General features: G+C 36.8%; 3 protein-coding genes across 3 annotated transcripts; 2 read left to right on the top strand and 1 right to left on the bottom strand.

The window, feature by feature from the left end:
• The first annotated feature begins 1,975 nt into the window (after positions 1-1,975).
• Positions 1,976-18,580, top strand: LOC117323776 (protein DEFECTIVE IN EXINE FORMATION 1-like). Its single transcript, XM_033879211.1, has 13 exons — positions 1,976-2,120; positions 2,753-2,978; positions 3,594-3,701; positions 4,150-4,251; positions 4,464-4,591; positions 6,023-6,155; positions 7,090-7,266; positions 7,489-7,685; positions 8,304-8,430; positions 10,264-10,563; positions 11,035-11,154; positions 12,137-12,294; positions 14,272-18,580. The coding sequence occupies exons 1-13, from the start codon at positions 2,014-2,016 to the stop codon at positions 14,408-14,410; spliced, it is 2,022 nt and encodes a 673-aa protein (XP_033735102.1). The 5' UTR covers positions 1,976-2,013; the 3' UTR covers positions 14,411-18,580.
• LOC117323778 (F-box only protein 48-like) lies at positions 18,178-20,830 on the bottom strand. The gene is made up of 2 exons (XM_033879214.1): positions 20,611-20,830; positions 18,178-19,683 (listed from the first exon to the last, which is right to left on the bottom strand). Exons 1-2 carry the CDS (start codon positions 20,806-20,808, stop codon positions 19,522-19,524), a joined length of 360 nt encoding a protein of 119 aa, XP_033735105.1. The 5' UTR covers positions 20,809-20,830; the 3' UTR covers positions 18,178-19,521.
• Positions 18,574-19,161, top strand: LOC117322697 (hornerin-like). Its single transcript, XM_033877636.1, has one exon. The coding sequence runs from the start codon at positions 18,574-18,576 to the stop codon at positions 19,159-19,161; it is 588 nt and encodes a 195-aa protein (XP_033733527.1).
• Positions 20,831-21,192: the final 362 nt, after the last annotated feature.

The raw sequence follows: 21,192 nt of genomic DNA, 5'->3' as shown, positions 1-21,192 counted from the left end.
AGATTCACCATGGCGGATATGTGTTGAGCAGTACTGAAACCTGTAAGTTCCTATCCGGCCACCTATTTGACACTCCCCGGGCATCCTGCTCTAACAGGTATGGACAAGACAACTAGACGATCTTACATTATGATCCCAATGAGAGAGTCTGGCCATGATTTGTGGCGTCAATATCAAATTCCAATGAAGTTAACTATCATAAGTATTATATGAAATATCAAGTTTGATAGTAGGGTACTTCAGCTAGCTAAAGGTCTCTGGCTATTTTTTTTGTTCTAGTTTCTCGCTGGGTTATCCTCTAACCTTGTCGGAGTAGAAAGTAGGGAAGATGGCACAATGACTGAAAGAATACCAGTTACGACATGACCGGAGACAACCAGCACAAAAAAAATCAAAACGTGTAGTAGACCCCAAGACACCTGTCCCCAATCCCGAAGTTTTCTCTGATTCAGACTTCCAGAAATATATCCCATATCATCAAACGCTGGACATTTCATTATTAGGGATTGTCATGAATTCTAAATGAACAAAGCTTACAAGATTATACAGGATTTATAAGAGATGTAAGTCAAATTACTAACATACATCAGAACATGTACACCACCAGCATACAGCCCGGGCACGTGGGACCTATAATTGTATATACTCATCACACCAGGTCCTAGAAGTTAACAGCATTTATCATCCAGAGAGGACTGCTACCAATATGTCCTTCTTAACTGGGAGTCGCTAGAGTCCAGATAAAAACAACAACCATACTCATAATGTTTTTGTTCGTTCGTCTCTATATTGAATGACCCTTCGACAATTTAAACATTTTATACTCTAAACAGACACATATGGTTAGCGAATCGTTCATATCCGTAAGCCCAGCAACAGGTACCCAAAGAGTTAACCGGAGTTCTACAAATCAAATCTCTTATAATAATCCCTAGCTCAGGAGCAGGTCACGAATCGATCAGAAATACCCTTGCCAAATACTACTTATCCTAAAGTATTTGTTTTTGATAAGAATAAATATCAAAAATTGAATGAATAAGTAAATTGTCTAAATGAGTCAAACAAAACTAGTTGTGATTATAATAAAGATATACAAGTATTTTAAACAATCATTTTGGGGTGCGACATGAATCGTGTTGACGCGTTTTTTGTTGTTGTTTTTTTTTTGTTTTTTTTTAATTCATAGATTAAATCATTTTCGGTCACAACAACACCGGAAATCACAACGCTATGTTGCTAAGCTCATCTACTTTAGATACCATAAAGGGCTGCACCCTGATGTACCTCGGGATGTACATTTGTACTTCAAGACTACCGCGTAAATATTTATGGGTGATTTTTTCCCATTTACAAAATTAAAAAAATGGCACCCGTCTCTGGAACGTGCTGCCCCCAGACACTCAGCCATGACCTCATATTCATCATTCAAGGCAGGGCTACAAACATACACGATTAAACGTATCAATTTATTTTGATCTGATAGTTCTATGTTGATCACCATTGCCTTTGATTCATGCCCAGCAGATTACATTGTAGAAATACCATGTAACTTAGCATTGTTATTTTCTGTGTTATCCTGGTACGAAGCAAAAAAAAAAGATACTTTTGATATTTTATTAATATTTCATTATCAATTAATTCAGCTTCTTACGATAATCTAGGTAATTTTAGTTTGAAATTCATACATTTTCTATGTTTATTATAAATACGAAAAGGTGTACTACAGTTCTGTATGTATATATATAATAGGTCGTCAGCACGATTATAGGAATTCTACTATTTTCTGAAATTTAAATCGACATCACAAATAATAAAAATCTGAAGAATACAACAATAAAATCATGTAATAACTACTTGCTACCTGCAATTTCGTCGTAGAATTATAAGTACCACCGTTATAGTTATTCTCTAAATGTTTAACAGTATTCTAATATTTTCCGGATTAAGTTTGCATACCGTCAACCGACTTTATATTTACATAAACAAATATGGCCGCACGCAGTAACGCGAGCCATGGAATCTTGTAGAATATTTATTTTCAGTTTATTGCTTCTAACTGGTGTCATTGCAGATGAACATTTGGCATCACAGTTGAAGGCTGAAGGATATGAAAGGACGAGGTAGCAATAATGTTATAGTTTTGTCATTCCCACTTGCTCAAGTACCGAAATATTGTTCTTGATTAGAATAGCATTGATTACAGTACTGTCCGATCGCGAGTGTACGTTGTATCTAATGAAATGGTGTTGAATGGCGTATCTCTTGAACAATAATAATGCGATGATAAAATACGCATAGGTCAAATAAAACTCTGATATTTTCGATCTGACATATGATGAGAGGTTTCATGACTAAAAAAACATTATGTTTTGAAAAAAAAACGTTCTGACATTGTAGATTTACTACATGTACATACAGTGTAGCTCTACACTATGTGCAGGTAGGGAGTGTGATATGTTTCTGTCATAAGTAGTCTGTTTGTTCCAAATGCATTTTAGGACTTCTAAGCAATCCCAACAGTACTAGCATCAATCCCTTTTGTTTCATTTTGGGAAGAAAATTAGTGGGAAAAATTTTGTCAGATGTTAACTGCAAATTTTGGAAATTTGCATTGGCTTAAATATGAACTCATTTCAATAGGAAATTTTGGCCCATTAACGGCCAAGAGAGCTATCTATAAGAAGATTGCCTTTGACAAGGAAGTTAATTATATTGCAGTATTTGTTATTTAATTTGAATTCTGTTTTCCTAGATGTGGTTATTCCTTGACAACACTGTGGACAGCAGAGCTAGCCCACTCTCCTTTTGCCTCGGCACCATTGATAGCAGATGTGAACGGTGATGGCTCTTTGGACATTGTAGCTACCCCTTTTAGTGAGAGCATGTCTGTTATTGATGCTCAAACAGGAAAAGTCTTGTCAGATTCTAAATGGCCAGCCCTCAACCTGGATAGCTCCATTTATGCCAGTCCTCTTCAGGTAAAGTATGATGTCATATCGTTTGTATGTTGTTCTGTTCTGTAAAACATTGATATCTGAATCAAAGTCCATGTACACCTGCGGAAATTTAGAATTGCCTGTTTCTGAGGCAAAATATATAAAAAAGTGGAACATTCAGAAGAGAAAAAACTTAATATTAATAGAAAACTTTTGCTGATTTTATAAGAATCCATTGTAGACTGCTATTATCAGATTAAAAAAATTGTTTCAAAATGCTTTTGCTGTTGTATTCACATGCACCATTGTTATATTGTTTTTCCTTTATCTGGAAAAGCTACTTTTTTTCTACCTTTTTCGTACTTTCATATTCTCAAAATATATGTACAGATACCTTTGTGTAATTGTTAGGTTGTTACATGAACTTGAAGCAAAGTTCAGTCATGATTTCTGGGGTTACAGGAAGCATTATGGATGTGGTAACAATTAAAGTTTTATTTTCAACATTGTTTGTACAGGGATTGGAAAAATATCTTGAATTTGATTTTTCAGAGTTAAGGTTTAGAATTGGATATACAAAATACAGTGAACAAATATGATAACTATAAACATTTGATGTATAATGTAACCACTCAGACATAAAATTCTTACCTTCAGTTTGATGCTGATGCTGATGGCATGCTGGATCTGCTGTTTACAAAGTCCTCTGGAGAGTTACTGTTCTACAAACCAGATGGATCAAGATTTAAACACAAAAGATATCAGGTCTGTCCCAACAAAAGTTCCACTTAAAAAATGTTACCCTGTAAATAAGTACAATGATTTTCAGAGTCATGTTTATCACTGAAATAAAAATTACATTGTAGAGTAAAGATAATTTGATTTATTGTTTTTATCTCGCACATGTACAACATCTGACTAGAAAGAAAATCATTTAATTATATTTCATGTTTTTGAATTCATCTACAAATAATGGTGTATAAGATATATCTACTGTGTTCTGGATGACAAATTTTATTTCGCAGCTTTTTATCAAAAGTTTTTCTTTGAAACTTAGATTTCCACTTTTGTGTATCCCAAAGCAAGAAATCAATAAACGTCTGCAAAAGTAAAGTATATTCTATCTTCAGAGGCAGTTTATATGTACCATCAATATCTCATGCATGTTGTGTGTCCTTTAAGTAAATAATGTATCATTTATGAATAATGACAGGTTGCCCCTGTTTATGTGTCGAGGGACTGGCATCGGGATATGATATCTGTACATCACAATGACATCGACAAATACATTCTTATTGATCCACAGAGTGTGCAGGTATGTTCTAAAAACACTCAAAAATAAAGGTTTGAGTTTGTGAAAATAAGAGATGCCTACTGGCATAATGCATTTTATTTCATAATGTTAAATTGATGCACAAAACCACATTTGTTATTGATATTAAAATGTCCTGTTGAATGATGCAGGCCCTCTGGGCCTCTTGTATTGATACACAGAACCACTTCTTTACTGAATGTTATGTAATTCAGGGTGACCAGTACATTGCGGTGGACCCCCACATCCTAGCCACACCAGTTCTAGCAGACCTGAATAGTGATGGACGACTGGAGGAACTGGTGATTCCAGTGTCCTACTTTTACGAGGAGGAGGATTACAGGTAAGAATACAGATATGAATAGAAATAATTTCTGATTAAAGGTAAGAATACAGATATAATATAAACAAGATCTGACTACAGGTAATGATACAGCTATGATAAAGAAAAAAGATTGATTTGGATACCTGACTTTATAATTTGAAAAAAATCTAAGCAGATCTAAATTCACAATGAGACCACAGACAACATTTCCTGGAGGAGTGCATGGCAAAGACACATCCTGACCACAGACAATAGTTACAGGAGGGCAGGTAAAGACACATTCTGACCACAGACAATAGTTACAGGAGGGACAGGAAAAGACACATCCTGACCACAGACACTAGTTACAGAAGGACAGGTAAAGACACATTCTGACCACAGACAATAATTACAGGAGGACAGGTAAAGACACATCCTGACCACAGACAATAGTTAGAGAAGGGCAGGTAAAGACACATCCTGACCACAGACAATAGTTACAGGAGGGCAGGAAAAGACACATCCTGACCACAGACAATAATTACAGGAGGACAGGTAAAGACACATTCTGACCACAGACAATAGTTACAGAAGGGCAGGTAAAGACACATCCTGACCAGACAATAGTTACAGGAGGGCAGGTAAAGACACATCCTGAACAGACAATAATTACAGGAGGACAGGTAAAGACACGTTCTGACCACAGACAATAATTACAGGAGGACAGGTAAAGACACATCCTGACCACAGACAATAGTTAGAGAAGGGCAGGTAAAGACACATCCTGACCACAGACAATAGTTACAGGAGGGCAGGAAAAGACACATCCTGACCACAGACAATAATTACAGGAGGACAGGTAAAGACACATTCTGACCACAGACAATAGTTACAGAAGGGCAGGTAAAGACACATCCTGACCAGACAATAGTTACAGGAGGGCAGGTAAAGACACATCCTGACCAGACAATAGTTACAGGAGGGCAGGTAAAGACACATTCTGACCACAGACAATAGTTACAGGAGGACAGGTAAAGACACATTCTGACCACACACAACAGTTACAGGAGGACAGGTAAAGACACATCCTGACCAGACTATAGTTACAGGAGGACAGGTAAAGACACGTTCTGACCACAGATAACAGTACTAGTTACAGATTGCTGGTTAAGGCGCAGACAACAGTTACAGGTGGGTATTGTCACCTGTATAAAGAGTGACATTGCTATCTATTAGATGATTTGGTCAATGACATTCTATGCTTAATTTAATGGTAGTACATGTATTATTATACTAGACTTCAATATAATACACATGTATATATATTTACACTAATTTGTCTAAACCATGTAGTTTTAGGGCTACAAACCTTGCCAAAACACACATTTCCATTATTGTACATGTATATGTTCACTGAATACGTCTTGGTATACCCTAGGCTTTCTGTATATAATATTGATCTTCCTGTAGGTTTCCTCAGCAGCTCGAGAAACACAAGATGACTAACTTCACTGACTTAGAGCGATATGTTGTGGCTGGAGTAACAGTGGTCAATCTTACATCCTTGACCCCACTCTGGACTAAAGTCCTTGACCTTACACAGGTAAAACTACCATGATATTTTATGATTGATATTTTACAATTCTATATAGAAATGTACAAGCAGAGTTACATATTGAAATATAATGCGGAACTTCCCTAAACCGATCATGTACGGTACATGAATATTTGGCCAGTTTAGAGAGGGTTCTATTTGGAGAAGTGATCCATTTTGACCAGTCAGGATCTGTGGATGATATTGATTGGATGGCACTTTTTTATCTTTGAAGCAGTGTTAATATTATGCTTAAAAATTAAACTTGTTAAAGAAGTTTTAATACTGATTGCAAATTATCTACTATTAGCTTCCTTAATGTATGTGAATTTGTCCACTGCAAAAATATCCCTCTAGGGGCCTCATGCAAATCAGATGCAAAACTCAGGCTTTTCTAGCTCTAATTCTTATGGTAAACATACTGTACCGCTTTGATGATGCATGGTGATTTAGTTTCATCTTGACCAGTTTGATTTATACACAATTAAATTACAATTCTCCTCTAGTCAGTGTTATGTAATAATTCACCTACTACATGTGTATGCCCCAAGACAAACCTTATGACAACAGTCTCTGATTTCATGGTCGGTTTGCCTGGCACTGGTCATTTTCGCTTGGATAAGGCAGGTTTACAGAGGTAATTTTGATTATATTTTAACCATTCTGGACACAAAATTGGTTGGGTATGCAGAATTCAGAGGATCAGTATTTGGAAGTTCTTAATAAAGAAGGATAGATTTTGTACATTGCCATTTTGATCAGTTACAAGAGGTGATCAGTTTTTAGAAGGATCAGTTTCAGGAAATTGCACTGTATAATAACATTTGGGATATGTCTAAATTTGGAATAATTTTACAAAAGTTGGAAATCACGATATAATGGATTTGGAAATTCGCTGTATAATTGGGTAACAATGTGGTTGATATGTAAATTGCTTACCTAGGTCGTGTCTGTATTTCCCGCCTACAACCTCTTCTCTCCGACTGTCGCTGACCTTGACAGTGAGGGTGGTACATTGGAGATTGTCATGGGAACGTCTGCTGGCCGAGTCTATGTGTTTGACCACCTGGGAGGTACAAGGAAGGGCTGGCCAATGACAGTCAACAGTGTCCACGGTCAGGTTTGTACAGCTATTCAACTGACTGTTCCAGAAGTTTGAAGAATCTTGGTGTTAATGTGATAGTATTACAATGCATGTAACTTGTTATTGCATATGAGAATTGGAAAATAAAAATTTGATGTCATAACATAAAAAGGTGTTTCAATTAGTATTTTTGTAAACTTTATTGAATCATGATTTTATTGAAGTGGTTAAAACTGAAATGAATATGATCTTTTGTAGATCACAGTAGCTGATATCACTGGTGACGACAGATTAGATATGGTTGTCGTGGATACTGGTGGTAATGTGCTGTGTTTCGGTGCTGATGGAGACACCATCTGGGAAGCTGAGATATCAGGGAATTCATCTCCTGGAAGTCGTTTGTACGACTTGAATGAGGACTCTACCGTAGATGTCATCATCACCACTAATGATGGGTAAGGTCAGAGTTTAGACATGTCGTCATCACCACTAATGATGGGTAAGGTCAGAGTTTAGAGATGTCATCATCACCACTAATGATGGGTAAGGTCAGAATGTAGAGATGTCATCATCATCACTAATGATGGGTAAGGTCAGAATGTAGAGATGTCATCATCACCACTAATGATGGGTAAGGTCAGAGTTTAGAAAATAACAATGAACCATCACAACTCATGGTATCAACATATAGGTTTTGGGAGTTTTTGGTAGAAATAACGGAAAAAAAACAAAAAAGTCATAAACGAGAGGATAATAATTACCAATGTGATATATATGCCGTTCAAGAATTTTGTTTTTCCATTTTAATTTGGGTGTGATACATTATTTAACCTGTATATATAGATCTTTATTTACACTACACTTAATCACAATTTCAATGATTGAAAATATTCCTGAAAATCCAAGTAAGTTTTTAAGCTCACCTATTAAATCTCCACAGATAAAGAGGGATGACATTTTCCCAAACACTGAAACTAAATAGAAATAAAGAGTTGAGGGTTTGGTTAAAAGTAGTTCTCTATGTGTATAACACTGTTATTATGTTGATTTTTGTATTTGTCTTATACTTTCAGAAATATTTTTGCTTTGGATGGGAAGAATGGATCCATTTTATCAGGCTGGCCAATCAGGACAGGACGGAAATTAAAGGCTGATGTGCTCATAGCAAAACTGTCAACAAGGATTATTGCACCAGACTTGGTAAAGATACACAAAACTTGTCCTAAGTTCTCAAAACATTATTACCTTGTCCTAAGTTCTCAAAACATTATTACCCAGTCCTAACTTCTACAAAAACATCACTATCCCGTCCTAACTTCTACAAAAACATCACTATCCCGTCCTAACTTCTACAAAAACATCACTATCCCGTCCTAACTTCTACAAAAACATCACTATCCCATCCTAACTTCTACAAAACATCACTATCCCGTCCTAACTTCTACAAAAACATCACTATCCCGTCCTAACTTCTACAAAAACATCACTATCCCGTCCTAACTTCTACAAAAACATCACTATCCCGTCCTAACTTCTTAAAAACATCACTATCCCGTCCTAACTTCTACAAAACATCACTATCCCGTCCTAACTTCTACAAAACATCACTATCCCGTCCTAACTTCTACAAAACATCACTATCCCGTCCTAACTTTTACAAAACATCACTATCCCGTCCTAACTTCTACAAAACATCACTATCCCGTCCTAACTTCTACAAAAACATCACTATCCCGTCCTAACTTCTACAAAAACATCACTATCCCATCCTAACTTCTACAAAACATCACTATCCCATCCTAACTTCTTAAAAACATCACTATCCCATCCTAACTTCTACAAAAACATCACTATCCCATCCTAACTTCTACAAAACATCACTATCCCATCCTAACTTCTACAAAACATCACTATCCCGTCCTAACTTCTACAAAACATTACTATTCGGTCCTAACTTATCAAAACATTACTACCCTGTCCTAACTTATCAAAACATTATTACCCTGTCCTAACTTCTCAAAACATTACCACCCTGTCCCAGCTTCTCAAAACATTATTACCCTGTCCTAACTTCTACAAAGCATTACAATCCCATCCTAACTTATCAAAACATTACTTTATCGTCCTAACTTATTAAAACATAATTTCCCTGTCCTAACTTATCAAAGCATTATTACACTGTCCTAACTTACCAAATAGATATCACCCTTCTAACCCAAAAAGACATTACTGTCCTAATCCAAATAGATATTACTGTCCTAATCCAAATAGATATTACTGTCCTAATCCAAATAGATATTACTGTCCTAATCCAAATGATATTACTGTCCTAATCCAAATAGACATTACTGTCCTAATCTAAATAGATATTACTGTCCTAATCCAAATAGACATTACTGTCCTAAGCTAAATAGACATTACTGTCCTAATCCAAAAAGACATTACTGTCCTAATCCAAATAGATATTACTGTCCTAATCCAAATAGATATTACTGTCCTAATCCAAATAGACATTACTGTCCTAATCCAAATAGATATTACTGTCCTAATCCAAATAGATATTACTGTCCTAATCCAAATAGATATTACTGTCCTAATCCAAATAGACATTACTGTCCTAATCCAAATAGACATTACTGTCCTAATCCAAAAAGATATTACTGTCCTAATCCAAATAGATATTACTGTCCTGATCCAAATAGATATTACTGTCCTAATCCAAATAGATATTACTGTCCTAATCCAAATAGATATTACTATCCTAATCCAAATAGATATTACTGTCCTAATCCAAATAGATATTACTGTCCTAATCCAAATAGACATTACTGTCCTAATCCAAATAGATATTACTGTCCTAATCCAAATATATATTACTGTCCTAATCTTAATAGACATTACAGTGATTAGGGGAGTCCAGCACCTACTGTTTACCATCTGCCTGAAGCTCTGTCTAACTTGCATTTTACAATTAACATTTGATATACAGGTATGATATTCTACTGTTGACCAGTGATATAACTATTGTTTTAGGTATACCTAACAGATGATGGGTCGTTACATATCATATCAACCTCACTTGAGTGCAAGACTCATTATCCCCTTGGGGAATCATCATTGGTGCAGATATTATCACATAATCTGGTAGACAAAGCTGAAGGGGTAGAGCTTCTGATTGCCACCAACGACGGGACTATTTTATGTCTTGGTTCAGAGATTGAAGTGGAGGATCCTTTTGCTGGAATAGATGAGGAAAAAACACGAGAAACTCACCTACTATCTCTGCCGTCCAATGTTAAAACACCAAATGACTTTTCTTTTGCACAAAATAAGGTAAGTTTAAGTATGTATGCTCGTTTATACAGGACTCGATTTGTAGTCCGAGTCAGATCTGTTTGTTTCTTTGTAGTACGAGTCAGGTCAATTTATTTCTTTGTAGTACGAGTCAGGTCAATTTGTTTCTTTGTAGTACGAGTCAGGTCAATTTGTTTCTTTCAGTGTTCAAGATTAAAATATTTTCCTATGAAGTACTACTCTAGATAAGAAAAAGTTCAGGCCACAGAATATTTGTATGTTGTCTTTCTCTACCTGTCTGTTTATTGTTTTAATCATACAAAATGTTAATCTTGAATGAATTGTGAAATGCAGTGTATTGAATTTTGTACAAATATCTCTCCACCTCCCCTACATTTAAGGTGGCAAAGGCAGAAACATATAAACATTATTGACAAGTGAGAATTTACAAAGTTTTATGGTACAGTTGATATAAAAAACACACTGATTTACTGATGTTACTGTCCACAGCTTGGCGTATACGTTACCTGGTTTACCAAGTCAGAAGGGGAGGTAACTGGCGGAAAATTCACTGTACAATTTGAAATAATCGACCCAACAGGCAACACAAACAACGTCTACAAAATTAAGGTAAATATATATAGCCCTCTTATAGTTTCTCATATATCGATCTACATGTATATGTTTCTACCTATGTAATAGCCCTACACTGTTTAACTATATCAAGACAGCGTTACATGATTTACAGCATGTTGTATTAGAAATGTGGACTTCCCTGGTATGTTTTAATTGTGGTATGAGTAATGTTGTTTTTTTATTTCAAATTCTTTATATTTCAGCTGATTTAAAGATATTTTCAGGTTTAATTTGGCATTAATTTAAGTAATTTTGTGATAATTCCTGACATGCTGACATAAAAAAAGTCCCCCAAGTTCCAGATGGGGAACTAGCTATTGCCAGCATTTCCGGAATAATCACAAAATTACTTAAGTCGCTGCCAGGTTACACCTGGAACTAGTCCACCAGGGAGACTATAGTAACATGTTGTGTCCTTCCATCCTTCTGTCCTTCCATCCTTCTGTCCTTCCATCCTTCTGTCCTTCCATCCTTCTGTCCTTCCATCCTTCTGTCCTTCGGTACTTGTCTGGGCTCTATCCCCCCCCGCACATATAGCTATTTCATACTTCGGGCATCATTGCTTGGAGTCACCTGGGTATACATTTAAACTTTTTGGCTTACATCAAAGAAAACATTTTCCAGGTTCCATTTCCTAAATGTTTGTCACTAGAACTCCATACTGGAGTCATGGGTTCACCTAGATGAGGCAGTGTGTGATATTTTGTATCAAAAGTATATCTCACTTTGACTTACATTTTGACGTTTGACCTTTGACCTAACATCTTTCAGTACTTTATCTTGACAAGGCTTTGTCTTTTACACTTCTTGTGACTGGAACTTCATACTTGGGGCATGTGTTCACTTAGGTCACTCTGACCTACATTTTGATACACTCGTCAAAGGGAATATTATTGTATGGTGTTGTCCGTCTATCTTTTATGTAATTTATTAAAAAAATTTAGATGTAATATGTAATTATTTGTGATAATTTCAGATATATTATGGCAGTAACTTACTGTTTTCTGATGAATATAACCTACCTGGAGAATACAGTGTGATTGTTCCTGTATGGGAGGAGCCAAGGCTTGGTCATGTGACAGTGATGATGACCAATCAGCATGGTCAAATTTTCCAGGATTCCTATCCATTAAGGTATTCATGTATCCAAGTTCACTACAAAATAATGCATTAGTATAGATCTAGTTTGACATGTCAGAAAATAGTGATTATGAATTAAATTTCTGACAAAATGATCATTAATCATTCTATAATTTATGTTATTGAGTATAAGATGATGTTGTTTTAGTTAATAAACCTGGTTCTAATAGATTCATTTTGCATAAGTGAAGCATCTTACCCATGAAGGTAGAACAATGTGTGACAATTTTACCCTGATGAGTCAGTGTTACCCAAACTTGTATCAGTGTAACCCAAACTTGTATCAGTGTAACCCAAACTTGTATCAGTGTATCAGTGTTACCCAAACTTGTATCAGTGTTACCCAAACTTGTATCAGTGTTACCCAAACTTGTATCAGTGTTACCCAAACTTGTATCAGTGTAACCCAAACTTGTATTCGTGTTACCCAAACTTGTATCAGTGTTACCCAAACTTGTATCAGTGTTACCCAAACTTGTATCAGTGTTACCCAGATGTGTGTTGATGTGTGTCAATGTTACCATGATGTGTCTTAATGTTTCTTATGTATGTCAATGTTACCCTGATGTTTGTCAATGTTACCCCTATGTTTATCAATGTTACCCTGATGTGTCCATGTTACCATGATGTGACCATGTTACCCCTATGTTTATCAATGTTACCCTGATGTGTCCATGTTACCCTGATGTGTCCATGTTACCCTGATGTGTCAATGTTACCCTGATGTGTCCATGTTACCCTGATGTGTCAATGTTACCCTGGTGTGTTGATATTACCCTGGTGTGTAACATTGTTAACCTTGTGTGTCAATGTTAACCCTTATGTGTCAATGTTACCCTGATCTTTCAATCTTACCCTGATGTATCAATGTTACCCCTATATTTGTCACTGTTACCCCTTTGTTTGTCAATCTTACCCTGATGTATCAATGTTACCCCTTATTTGTCAGTGTCACCCCTATGTGTGTCATTGTTACCCTGATGTTTCAATCTTACCCTGATGTATCAATGTTACCCCTATATTTGTCAGTGTTACCCCAATATATCAATGTTACCCCCATGTGTCACTGTTACCCCTTTGTTTGTCAATCTTACCCTGGTGTGTCAATGTTTCCAGGTTGTGTCACTGTTACTCTGATATAAGTAATTATTTTCCTGTCTGATATATAGCTGATGTTGTGTTGTATAGCTGATGTTGTGTTGTATAGCTGATGTGTTGTATAGCTGATGTTGTGTTGTATAGCTGATGTTGTGTTGTATAGCTGATGTTGTGTTGTATAGCTGATGTTGTGTTGTATAGCTGATGTTGTGTTATATACCTGATGTTGTGTTGTATAGCTGATGTTGTGTTGTATAGCTGATGTTGTGTTATATACCTGATGTTGTGTTGTATACCTGATGTTGTGTTGTATAGCTGATGTTGTGTTGTATACCTGATGTTGTGTTGTATACCTGATGTTGTGTTATATACCTGATGTTGTGTTGTATACCTGATGTTGTGTTGTATACCTGATGTTGTGTTGTATACCTGATGTTGTGTTGTATAGCTGATGTTGTGTTATATACCTGATGTTGTGTTGTATACCTGATGTTGTGTTGTATAGCTGATGTTGTGTTGTATACCTGATGTTGTGTTGTATACCTGATGTTGTGTTATATACCTGATGTTGTGTTGTATACCTGATGTTGTGTTGTATACCTGATGTTGTGGTGTATACCTGATGTTGTGTTGTATACCTGATGTTGTGTTATATACCTGATGTTGTGTTATATAGCTGATGTTGTGTTGTATACCTGATGTTGTGTTATATACCTGATGTTGTGTTATATACCTGATGTTGTGTTGTATACCTGATGTTGTGTTGTATACCTGATGTTGTGTTGTATACCTGATGTTGTGTTGTATACCTGATGTTGTGTTGTATAGCTGATGTTGTGTTGTATACCTGATGTTGTGCTATTGTCTCCCCAGATTTAACACCCTTGTGATGGAGGACCTACAGTGGTTGTTGATGGCTCCATTCATTGCCATGGTGGTTATACTACTGGTGATACACGGATTTCCCGCCAAAGACTTACTTCCTTACACAAACCAGTCCAAGGGCAGCTGACACCTAGCAATCTCTAGCCTTGGACTTCTCTTTTCTGTGTGTAGCTAATGGATCATGAAATGATCTTCAGATTGAATGTAAACTTTGATGTACTGGAGTGTAAGAATCACCATTATTTTCTGAGTGAATCCGAGTGAGGGGTTGTATGTTTGAATATATTTATGGTTATTAGATATGATAGTTATCATCCTGAGAACAGTATCCTGTATGTATGAATAACTATAGGTGTGTATGTAACTTGTGTAACTTAATGTGGGATTCAAAACCATTTCTTCTTTGATATATGAATGTTAAATAAACCAGAAATTAATTGTACACTTGACACTAGTTGTCGTAACGAGAGCAGACATACAGTTGACATTAGTTATCCTGACGAGACCAGAGATACAGTTGACGTTAGTTATCGTGACAAGAATAGAGATACAGTTGATGTTAGTTATTGTGACAAGAATAGAGATACAGTTGATGTTAGTTATCGTGACGAGATCAGAGATACAGTTGATGTTAGTTATTGTGACAAGAATAGAGATACAGTTGATGTTAGTTATCGTGACGAGACCAGAGATACAGTTGATGTTAGTTATCGTGACGAGAATAGAGATACAGTTGACTTTAGTTATCATGACAAGAATAGAGATACAGTTGATGTTAGTTATTGTGACGAGACCAGAGATACAGTTGACGCTAGTTATCGTGACGAGATCAGAGATACAGTTGATGTTAGTTATTGTGACGAGACCAGAGATACAGTTGATGTTAGTTATCGTGACGAGAACAGAGATACAGTTGATGTTAGTTATCGTGACGAGAACAGAGATACAGTTGACGTTAGTTATTGTGACAAGAATAGAGATACAGTTGATGTTAATTATCGTGACGAGACCAGAGATACAGTTGATGTTAGTTATCGTGACGAGAACAGAGATACAGTTGACGTTAGTTATCGTGACAAGAATAGAGATACAGTTGATGTTAGTTATCGTGACGAGACCAGAGATACAGTTGACGTTAGTTATCGTGACGACACTAGAGATACAGTTGACGTTAGTTATCGTGACGAGACTAGAGATACAGTTGACGTTAGTTATCGTGACAAGATTAGAGATACAGTTGATGTTAGTTATCGTGACGAGACTAGAGATACAATTGACGCTAGTTATCGTGACGAGACCAGAGATACAGTTGATGTTAGTTATCGTGACGAGACTAGAGATACAGTTGATGTTAGTTATCGTGACGAGACCAGAGATATAGTTGATGTTAGTTATCGTGACGAGAATAGAGATACAGTTGACGTTAGTTATCATGACGAGAATAGAGATACAGTTGATGTTAGTTATCGTGACGAGACTAGAGATACAGTTGACGCTAGTTATCGTGACGAGACTAGAGATACAGTTGACGCTAGTTATTGTGACGAGACTAGAGATACAGTTGACGTTAGTTATCGTGACGAGATCAGAGATACAGTTGATGTTAGTTATCGTGACGAGAACAGAGATACAGTTGATGTTAGTTATCGTGACAAGAATAGAGATACAGTTGATGTTAGTTATTGTGACGAGACCAGAGATACAGTTGACGTTAGTTATCGTGACGAGACCAGAGATACAGTTGATGTTAGTTATCGTGACGAGACTAGAGATACAGTTGACGCTAGTTATCGTGACGAGACCAGAGATACAGTTGATGTTAGTTATCGTGACGAGACCAGAGATACAGTTGATGTTAGTTATCGTGACGAGACCAGAGATACAGTTGACGTTAGTTATCGTGACAAGAATAGAGATACAGTTGACGTTAGTTATCGTGACAAGAATAGAGATACAGTTGATGTTAGTTATCGTGACGAGACCAGAGATACAGTTGATGTTAGTTATCGTGACGAGACCAGAGATACAGTTGACGTTAGTTATCGTGACAAGAACAGAGATACAGTTGACGCTAGTTATCGTGACGAGACCAGAGATACAGTTGATGTTAGTTATCGTGACGAGACCAGAGATACAGTTGACGTTAGTTATCGTGACAAGAATAGAGATACAGTTGACGCTAGTTATCGTGACGAGACCAGAGATACAGTTGATGTTAGTTATCGTGACGAGACCAGAGATACAGTTGACGTTAGTTATCGTGACAAGAATAGAGATACAGTTGACGTTAGTTATCGTGACAAGAATAGAGATACAGTTGATGTTAGTTATCGTGACGAGACCAGAGATACAGTTGACGTTAGTTATCGTGACGAGACCAGAGATACAGTTGATGTTAGTTATCGTGACGAGACCAGAGATACAGTTGATGTTAGTTATCGTGACAAGAATAGAGATACAGTTGATGTTATTTATCGTGACAAGACCAGAGATACAAGTGACGTTAATTATCGTGACGAGACCAGAGATACAGTTGACGTTAGTTATCGTGACAAGAATAGAGATACAGTTGATGTTAGTTATCGTGACAAGAATAGAGATACAGTTGATGTTAGTTATCGTGACGAGACTAGAGATACAGTTGATGTTAGTTATTGTGACGAGACCAGAGATACAAGTGACGTTAATTATCGTGACGAGACCAGAGATACAGTTGATGTCGTGACAAGAATAGAGATACAGTTGATGTTAGTTATCGTGACAAGAATAGAGATACAGTTGATGTTAGTTATCGTGACAAGAATAGAGATACAGTTGATGTTAGTTATCGTGACGAGACTAGAGATACAGTTGATGTTAGTTATCATGACGAGACCAGAGATACAAGTGACGTTAATTATCGTGACGAGACCAGAGATACAGTTGATGTCGTGACAAGAATAGAGATACAGTTGACGTTAGTTATCGTGACAAGAATAGAGATACAGTTGATGTTAGTTATCGTGACAAGAATAGAGATACAGTTGATGTTAGTTATCGTGACGAGACTAGAGATACAGTTGATGTTAGTTATCATGACGAGACCAGAGATACAAGTGACGTTAATTATCGTGACGAGACCAGAGATACAAGTGACGTTAATTATCGTGACGAGAATAGAGATACAGTTGATGTTAGTTATCGTGACAAGAATAGAGATACAGTTGATGTTAGTTATCGTGACAAGAATAGAGATACAGTTGATGTTAGTTATCGTGACGAGAACAGAGATACAGTTGATGTTAATTATTGTGACGAGAGCAAAGATACAGTTGATGTTAGTTATCATGACGAGACCAGAGATACAGTTGACGTTAGTTATCATGACGAGACCAGGGACTAAACTTTCACCCTCATGGTCTCCATTTTGTTGAGTGGACAGTAATGTTACCAAACTTACACCCTCATGGTCTCCATTTTGTTATGTGGACAGTAATGTTACCATACTGACAACCTCATCATCACCATTTTGACGTACTGTTTATTTTCTTGTGATTGCTGTTGTTATTGATTCTAACGTTTTTTAATAAATCTTTTTTTTTTTTCTCTTTTAATGAAAAGTTCTGTTTTAAATTATGCCAACCTCCACCACCCTCGGTGATCGTGTGAAATGTATCATTCTCTACATCTGTATGTCCATTTGTCCATCTGTCTTTCACATCCCATATCTTCACTATACCAGCCACCTCTGTCAGTACATTTCATAAATAATCTTTTTTTTCAGTTTCATGTAAGGTTGGAATAATTGTTACTATAGCTAAAACATTTCCTCATTGTTGGCTTATTCAAATTCAGATGAAACCTTGAATGAATTCACATTTAAACCAAATAGAAGAAATAAATAAACACCATGCATAAATATCTACTGTTCCTTTATTTACAAATGACTCATATATACAAGTAAGACACAGCCATTGATGAGCATCAAATATTTGTTACTTGTATATAATACTGAGTTTAAAATCACTTCCATTGGACACTGTCCCTCCTTTTACAGCATACAGACACATAAAGCACTAACAACTCTCCAGTCCTTACATATACCAAATACTTAAGCGTTTTTATCCATCCTAAACTTGCAATAGATTTTATGAATTAGAAATAATGGTCAATTTTAAGCAAAAACCAGATTTTACAATGTGTTCACAATAAAAACACCTGGATCATTTTAAGCTACATAAAGATTTTTCAATGTGTCGGTATTTCATTCCACTCAGATTTTGTAATTATGAAATTTTCCGGTAAGATAACATGCCATTCATACAGACAAACATTGTTCCTTACAAGATACAGGCAAACACCAGCCACCCTTCACACAGCACACTTACAGAGGCAAACACCAGCCACCCTTCACATGGCACACTCACAGAGGCAAACACCAGCCACCCTTCACACGGCACACTCACAGAGGCAAACACCAGCCACCCTTCACATGGCACACTTACAGAGGCAAACACCAGCCACCCTTCACATGGCACACTCACAGAGGAAAACACCAGCCACCCTTCACATGGCACACTCACAGAGGCAAACACCAGCCACCCTTCACACGGCACACTCACAGAGGCAAACACCAGCCACCCTTCACATGGCACACTCACAGAGGCAAACACCAGCCACCCTTCACATGGCACACTCACAGAGGCAAACACCAGCCACCCTTCACATGGCACACTTACAGAGGCAAACACCAGCCACCCTTCACATGGCACACTCACAGAGGCAAACACCAGCCACCCTTCACATGGCACACTCACAGAGGCAAACACCAGCCACTCTCACACAGCACACTTGCAAAGGCAAACATCATCATTTTCATATTCACAGTTACATTTCTGACTAGATTTCGTGGTCATTATAGTATTTATATGGTAAAATAATAGAACTGCACTATAAATTAAGGTTAACATATCTAGTGATGAATATATTAGCAGTAAAAATAACGACTGAAACCAGATAAAAGGTACATAACTGATACATATTGTACATTCCCTTTAGATACATATAATGTAGCTATATATAGGTTCATAACAAATATTCATTATAATTAATGACCTTGTTAAAGGTTGTTAAAAAATATCCAAATATAAAAAATTGTAAAATCCAACAACAAAATAAAATTTAAAACTGAAAATCTGCTATAAATACCAAAACTCAAAAGAGCACAACTAAATAATAATATCTGGATAAGGACCCCAATTATCTCTCTAACTCCATTTGGAAGATCTGTCCCCATCCTTCTGCATCCATGGTACACATGATTTTCTTTGGCAGTTGTTGGTAGGAACTGAAGTTGCTGTGACACCCTCTCAACCACAGTCGCCTTATGCCTCGACTACCATGGTTCATCTTATACACTTCCTAAAAGACAAATGATGTTTGTTAAAATAAATATAGCAACTTCAACATATACTACATAATTTCTTAAGAAAAACCTGTAAACCTATTTGAAATTTTGCAGAAAAAAGTTCCTGAGGGGCAGGACGAAAAGGGGTCAAATTGACTGAAAACTCTGAAGTCTTTTTCTCCAGACCTAGATTTTGTAAGATCTAAATTAATACTCTTTATAGGTGAAATGGTCTTATGGTGCTTTACCAAAATTGTAATCTCACCATAACCCTGGGGTTTCCTGTTTCCCCCAAGGAAGGGGTCAACTTTACTATAGTAACATTTTTGAGCATCCTTTGTTTAACAGTCAATGGAAATAGTTCAAACTTGGTCAGAATTGTTAGTGGGACGGCAGTTTGATTTTATACAGCTGGTGGGTAGGGTCAAAAATTCAAAATGGGTCAAACTGACTGAAATTTCAAAATCTTCTCAATACCAAGATGTAGAATCAAATATTCTCACATATACTTCACATGGATATCCGGCGGTTGCTAGGGAAAAGATACATCAATCTCACACAGGTTAGTTAAGACAGCTGGCATGTGCTATATGATGCTGCTCACAGTAACTCAACATCATCATTCGTGTAAGAGTTTTGCTGGCCAGCACTCGACAAGCCTCGTGCATACTGACCAAAGTCTTATGAGTTGAGATATATCCTTGTCCACAGAATAGACCCATGTTAGATTATATTACTCTTCCTTAACAGTCTTCGGATGTAAACTTTGTATGTAAGGCGATCTGATAGTTCTGCGATCTGATAGTTCTACAAACACTTTGTACTCTTCATTGTGAACACAATGTTTGCGGCTATACATACCTCATACATACCTGTATATATTGTCTTGTCACTCAGATCAGTGTATGTTATTTAAGTTTGCCGACTTTGAAAATCCTTACCTTCCAGGAGTATCCAAGTGCTCGGTCGTTGCGCACTAGATCCAACTTCATCTCCAGAGTATCACACAGCCTCCTCCACAGAATGTCTGATGTGCTGACGTAACTCCAGTGACTACACACTGTCCCCACACTACACAGATCGACTGCATTCAGGTGTTGGAAGATCTGTAACAGTAGCTCAGGAGGAAGGTCCCTCATTCTGTCATCTGAAGACGGACTTGATGTCACTCTCACATCACCATTCCCCAAATGAGCACTATTTGGAAAGATTTTTTTTTCAGAAATATAACAAGTATACATGTCTCAGATATTATTTCGACGGGGTTTAAATCCAATAAGCATACTATTCCATAGGCAAATATGAAAGTAATGATATAAGTCCAATCGACGCAATAATTATTCTAATTATACTGCAAACGTCAACATTGTGGATTTTCCCGTCAGCTGTCAAAATGGGGGCGTGGCAGTTTATAGTCTTACCTTGGAATAATGTGTTACGATGTATTTCTGGCAATCATGCACATGGAAAATGGCTCCGGCATGCAATATAACCCTCTGAACTATATAGCTGTGTAGAGTTGT

Source organism: Pecten maximus, chromosome 3 (genome assembly GCF_902652985.1).
Source record: "Pecten maximus chromosome 3, xPecMax1.1, whole genome shotgun sequence".
Classification (NCBI taxonomy): Eukaryota; Metazoa; Mollusca; class Bivalvia; order Pectinida; family Pectinidae; genus Pecten; species Pecten maximus.
The sequence above is the reverse complement of the archived record's forward strand: the minus strand, read 5'-3'. Positions and strand labels throughout refer to the sequence as shown.